Source organism: Tupaia chinensis, unplaced genomic scaffold, assembly GCF_000334495.1.
Source record: "Tupaia chinensis unplaced genomic scaffold, TupChi_1.0 Scaffold000231_1, whole genome shotgun sequence".
Lineage (NCBI taxonomy): Eukaryota > Metazoa > Chordata > Mammalia > Scandentia > Tupaiidae > Tupaia > Tupaia belangeri.
Window position 1 is genome coordinate 2,287,659 of NW_006159706.1, and position 6,146 is coordinate 2,293,804.

Genomic DNA, 6,146 nt, shown 5'->3' on the forward strand with positions numbered 1-6,146 from the left:
CTCTATCTCTCCAGCAAACATGTGCGCCCTATAACAAAAATCTCTCTTAAAGAGAGATCCCAAGTGGGATCTACCTACCTTAACCTCCATGCCACCTGCTGGCCCCAACTCTGCTTTTCTGAAAAGTTTTTCAATTGGTTTATTTTAGTGGAATGAGAGAGAGAGAGAGAGAAAGAGAACACCCCTGACAGGGTCCCACACCACAACACTCCAACCCCCTAATTCTCCCAGCTGGCCAGGATCATGAGCACGCATACCTGGCATGTGCAGTCTACCAGGGATCCGAACCTACAATTTCCCGTATGGTCACAAAGTTGCTTGAAAAGCATGGTCCCCCTGTCCTTCTGTCTTCACTTTCAATTCCTAGGTATTTAAAAAAAACTCACAAGTCACCTGAATCTGGAAAACAAAAGCTAAATTTCATTCTGGCTCAGTCGTGAGAGAAACGCAAGAAGAAGTGTTGCTTCTCGTTTACTGAAGCATGAGACTGGGTTGTTCTAGGGTTTGGGAGAAGGAAGGAATTTTTATTAGGTAATGCTGAGACAGAATCATGTTTCACTAGGCTCACAGTCAAGTCATGGATGTGAGCAGAGGAGCAACATCTAGCCTGGGCTGAGAAGGTCCTGGTTAGTTGGAAACCAGGGGTTGAAAAATGTGGGGTGTTTTCTCTGCCTCCTTCCTTGCCCTGACACTGCAGGGCAGATAACATGGGAGCGGGCAATCAAGGGTGCAGCCTCTCTGGGCCAGCATGACTCACGCAGTTCAGATTCTTTAGGACGGAGTAGAACTTTCCATTTCCGTTTCCATGTGTCCTTTTTTCCTTTTTTTTTTTTTTTGCCATAGGGCACATGTGCTCACCAGAAAGTCAGCGAGAGAGAGAGAGAGAGAGAGAGAAATCAGCTCCCACAGAGGACGGCTAGCCTCAATCCCTTCTCCATCATCCTCTTGGGATTTTGGCCACGTACGCACACATGCCCAGCATGTTTCTCAAGCCACTGGGTGGCTTGAACGGCTCAACCCGCTATGTGGAACTCAGCCTTAACCACCACGCCACTGGCTAGCCCTCTTCTTTTGTTTGTTTGGTTATTTTATTCCTAATAGAGAGCGTGTGTGTGAGGGAGCGAGGGAGGAGAGCCCCTCTGAGAGGGTCTCAGCATGCCATGATCCTCCTCCCCAGCCTGTCAGCATCTTGGGCTGGTACTCATGCACCCAGCACGTCATTGTCACTTGTTTCTTATCTGCTCTTACCATTTATACTAATTCCTATGAAATGTATACTTAATTCACCCTTCTTACCCTTAGATTCATGCTAATTGATATTAAATAGGTACAAACACCTGCTCATTTCATTACATCATCTACCTCAGTGTATCCATGTTTGGAAGCACATATTATTTTATTAGAATTATTATTATTATTAGAGACCAGCAGTTAGCGTAATGGCTATGTCGCTGGACTCCCACGTAGTTGACCGCAGTTTGCGTCCCGCACCCGGTGGCTTAAAACTCACGCCGGGTGCGTGTGCGTGCGTGCCCAAGATCCCAAGGGGAGAATGGAGGAGAAGGGATTGCAGCGTGGCCATCCCCCCTGGGGGGTGATTTCTTGCTTTCTGTCTCTCTGTCTGTCTGGCGAGCGCACACGCCCTATAGCGAAAACCTCTCAAAAAATTATTATTATTATTATTTATATAGTTTGCTATAGAGCACGTGTACTCACTGGAAGAAAGAAGACCAGTGAGGAATCACTCTCGCGGGGGGGATGCTCATGCTGTAATCCCATCTCTATTCTTCTCCTGGGACTTTGGGCATGAACACTCATGTGCTGGCATGTTTTAAAGCTGCCTCGTCCAGAGTTCGTCTGTACAGTCAGCCACCCGGGATCCAGCTACCTTAACCACCATGCCACCTGCTGGTCCCAATTTTATTTTATTTATTTCATGAGAGCAAGAGAGAGAGAGAAGAGAGAGAAATGGGCACCCGTGCACACCTGCCACACATACGGAGACCTCGGTATGTGAACCTGGGATCCCTCCACAGGCCTTGGCATCACAGAATGTTGCATTACCACAGTGCCACAATGGCTGGACTGAAATGCAGCTCACTGTACTCTGAGTCGGTTTCCTTTGGTGTCTCCTCTGTGTTACCGTGAGAGCGTTATGCTGGTTTCTTGGAAATGATGTAATGAACCCTTCCACAGTGCTTACACGGTGCCAGGCACTTGATGTACTGTCTCGTTTAATTCTCTCGCCAGCTTGTTGAGGTACATGCAAGCATTAACCAGTCGCCTTGTACAGAGTAGGAAACTGAGGCCCAGTGAGTGTCATGTGCAAGGTCGCACAGGAAGGGTTGAATCCAGGGTGTCGGGCTCCCGAATCTGCACTCTGCTATCCTCCCTCTCAGGTGAGGGAGATTACCGAGGTACCCCCATTTCAGGATGTCAAGGGAGCTTTCTGAGGTGTTTCTTATAAAAAAAGGGTGTTGGGTGTGATAAGTGTGAGGATCACCCATGGTGTGTTGCTGTCTTCTCCCCTTCTTCGTCCCATATTCTGCCTCTGAAGCAGTGAGGCGGGAGCACCTCCATTTTGAACTCCTCTCTATATTGGAAACCAAATTTCTCCTTTTGCCTAGAGTAAAGAGAGTGATTAACACTCCTACTATCTTTGTTAAATAACCCAAAACCCTCTACCTTAAGATGTTCTGTAATGATATAATAACCATCACCAACCCCCTTGCCCTAGCCATAAAGGTCATTAAGGTTCCATTGTGTTTACTTAGGGATGGGAAGTACCCCTGGGAAGGATTAACCAGCCTGATCTGGCCTCTGCAACTGCTTAGCAAAACAATCTCCACTCCTTCCCTTTGTTACCACCCCCCTCAGTGATTACTGCTCCTGCCAGGTCAATCCAAATGTGGTTTTTGCCTTTCTTTTCTTTTGGGGGGGGGGAGAGGTTTTTGCTATAGAACACATGCATTCGCCAGACAGACAGAGAGAGACAGAGAGACAGAAAGCGAGAGATCACCCCCCAGGGGGTATGGCCACGCTGCAATCCCTTCTCCTCCATTCTCCTCTCAGGATCTTGGGCTCGCACGCACACGCGCCCGGCGTGAGTTTTAAGCCACCGGGTCCGCCGCGTCGACTATGTGGGAGTCCAGTGACATAGCCATTACGCTAACTGCTGGTTCCCGGTTTTTGCCTTTCTAAGCCCCCTTCTCCCTACACTCGGGGTTGCCGGCTTTTTGAGAGACGTGAATCCTCCCGCAGTTGCCGGCCTATTAATCAATAAAACTCCAATAAATTTGGGTGTGTCTGGATGTCCTCTTATTTCTCGCTGATTAAACTGTAACACCCAGAAGGACCATGTGGCAGAGGGTGGAGGATGGGCAGGAATTGGCCCAGGTGAGCCCCCCCACCCCGCCTGGCTGGCCAACCTCGGAGGACTGTTTATGTTTCATTCCCTGCTTCTTCTCTCCTCCCCAAGGGGCGGGGATCTCCTCTGTGGAAAAATACCCAGCTGGGCAGCCCCAGCAAGGGGGCTGGGACTCATGGGGCCCAATTCCTTTCCCCTCATGCCTGGTGTTTACTGGGCTGGGTTCTGGGAAAGGGCCAGATTGCATCAGACAGGCCTGAGGGGCTGGAGCCAGACTGTGGTCTGAGGAGGAGACAGCTTTATAAACTGGGGCGAGTGAGCTGGGAGAGGAAACTCCGCAGGAACAAGACAGAGACAGAGAGTTAGCCAGACATCATGGCGGCCTTCCCGCAAGCAGCCAGCCCCTCCCAGCAGCCCCTGGGCCCAGACGATGAGGACCTCAGCCTGGATGAATACGATCTCTACGGTCTGGCCCATTCTTCCCTGGGTAAGGTCCTAGCTGCTACCTTCCCAGTCCTTCCACTTCTGACCCCCCCACCGTGGTCCCCTCCTTAAACTTCTCCCTACCCCCTCAGCCTTTTCTGCCCAACCTGATCCCTCGACCCCTCATGTCTCCCCTGCTAATCTCTCACCCACCAAGTGCAGGTGACCTCAGCCCTGGGACCTCCATACCAAGGGCTCCTCATTCCCCGGGTGGAAAAACAGCCAGCAGAGGTGGTGGGGCCTCCAGCCTCCCTCCCTGCCCTTTCCCACCTGCCTGTCCTTATCACGCCTCCACCAGCCTCACCTCCACCTCTGCGTTGGTTACCAGGAGGTGGAAGCCGGAAAGGTCGCACCAAGAGAGAAGCTGCTGCCAACACCAACCGCCCCAGCCCTGGTGGGCATGAGAGGAAGCTGGTGACCAAGCTCCAGAACTCAGAGCGGAAGAAACAAGGCGCACGGCGCTGAGACGGAGCTCGAGGTGGGGAGTCAGGGAGCTCGGAGAGCCAGGCCAGGCCGCTGTGCGCTCAGGTGGGGGGGAGGGCTCGAAGGACGCCATCCCATCATAGGGCTCTTGGTTTCCTCTGACCAGAGCAAAGGGAAGTGGGGGGTGGGGCCTTTCCAAATGGAAGGGTATCTGGCTTACAGGGAGGGAAACTGAGGCCAGAGCGGGTGGAGTCCTCTGGAGTCACAGAGTGAGTGAGTAGGAGAGGTGGACTAACCCAGGCCTCTGTCTCATCACTTGCTTTCCCTCCCTCCAGACCACCAAGGCCAGACCACTGACACCACACCCAGCAACACCCAGAGACCGAGACCCGACACTGGAGGAATTAGGATGTGGGGGCGGGATCCAGACCTGCTTGCCATCGCCACCCCCAGGACTCAGCCCACCTGACTGAGGCTCCTAGGGCCACAGAGGAAGCACCTCCAGCCCCAGCAAAAGGGCAAGATGGGGAGCAAGAGACAAAGTAAGAGGCAGAGTCAGGACGGCACCTCCAAAAAGAAAGGTGCTGGAGAAAACGGAGCTCCCCGTTTGCAGGGCCAATAAACAAGTACAGCAGCTGCAGCTTACGGGTCTTTATCCCGCTCTGGGCGCGCCTTCGTGTGGACGCGGTTCTGCCTGCGTGTCTGTCTTTACTTGAACCACTGAGAACATTTTGGTGCGTGTTTGCTTCTGGGAGGGGATTGTTCCTGTAAGGGCCTATGCTGCCTGGGTCTTTTATTGTCGTTTGTTTGTTTTACAAGCATTTACAAATTTATTTATTTAATTTTATTTATTAGTATTACTTTATATTCATGTTTTTATTTTTGAGAGAGAGAGGGTTTTGTTTTGTTTTGTTTTTGTTTTTGTTTTTTTTTTGCCATAGGGCGTGTGTGCCACTGGAGAGACAGAGAAAGACAGAGACAGAAAGTGAGAAGTCACCCCCCAGGGAGGATGGCCACACCACATTCCCTTCCCCTCCATCCTCCTCTCAGGTCTTGGGCACGCACGCACATGCACCCAGAGTGTCAGCCTCTGGGTCTGGGACTTCTGCAGTTGACTACTTAGGAGTCCAGCAACATAACCGTTATACCATCTGCTGGTCCATTATTATTATTGTTTTTAATTCACCAGAGCAAGAGAAGGTGAGAAACTAAGCTGCCAGGTTCAAGACTTGAACTGTGGTTGGTCATGTGCCATAACCACCATGCCACCTGCTGGGCCGCCATAGGCATATGTTTTCATGCATACATTTCTGTGGGCTTTTATAAGGTGCAAACAAATTTCCTGTTTCTTTGTAATGCTGCTAATGAAACAAGCCCTTTCTCTGCTCCTATTCTTTTTTTCTTTTTTTTGGAGAGGTTTTTGCTATAGGGCACGTGTGTTTGCCAGAAAGACAGAGAGACAGAAAGCAAGAAGCCATGCTGCAGTCCCTTCTCCATTCTCCTCTATGGGATCTTGGGCACGCACGCACACATGCCCAGCGTGAGTTTAAGTTAAGTCCCGGGTCTGGGACTTGAACCGCAGTCAACTACACAGGAGTCCAGTGTTTTACCCATTACCCCATCAGCTGGTCCCTCTTTTTTTTTTTTTTCCTTTTTAACTATAGAGCTCATTGGAGAGAAACAGGAACAGAGAGAGGGAAAGTGAGAAATCATTACTCCCCCGGGACCAGCAGTTAGCGTAATGGCTATGTTGCTGGCATCCCATGTAGTCGACCACGGGTTGAGTCCCAGACCCGGTGGCTTAAACTCACGCAGGGCATGTGTGCGTGCATGCCCAAGATCCCAAGAGGAGAATGGAGAAGGGATTGCAGCA

At 50.9% G+C, this 6,146-nt stretch overlaps 1 protein-coding gene across 1 annotated transcript; it reads left to right on the plus strand.

The window, feature by feature from the left end:
• Positions 1-3,527: 3,527 nt before the first annotated feature.
• Positions 3,528-4,913, plus strand: NUPR1 (nuclear protein 1, transcriptional regulator). The gene is made up of 3 exons (XM_006148227.3): positions 3,528-3,854; positions 4,179-4,328; positions 4,609-4,913. Exons 1-2 carry the CDS (start codon positions 3,743-3,745, stop codon positions 4,313-4,315), a joined length of 249 nt encoding a protein of 82 aa, XP_006148289.1. The 5' UTR covers positions 3,528-3,742; the 3' UTR covers positions 4,316-4,328; positions 4,609-4,913.
• Positions 4,914-6,146: the final 1,233 nt, after the last annotated feature.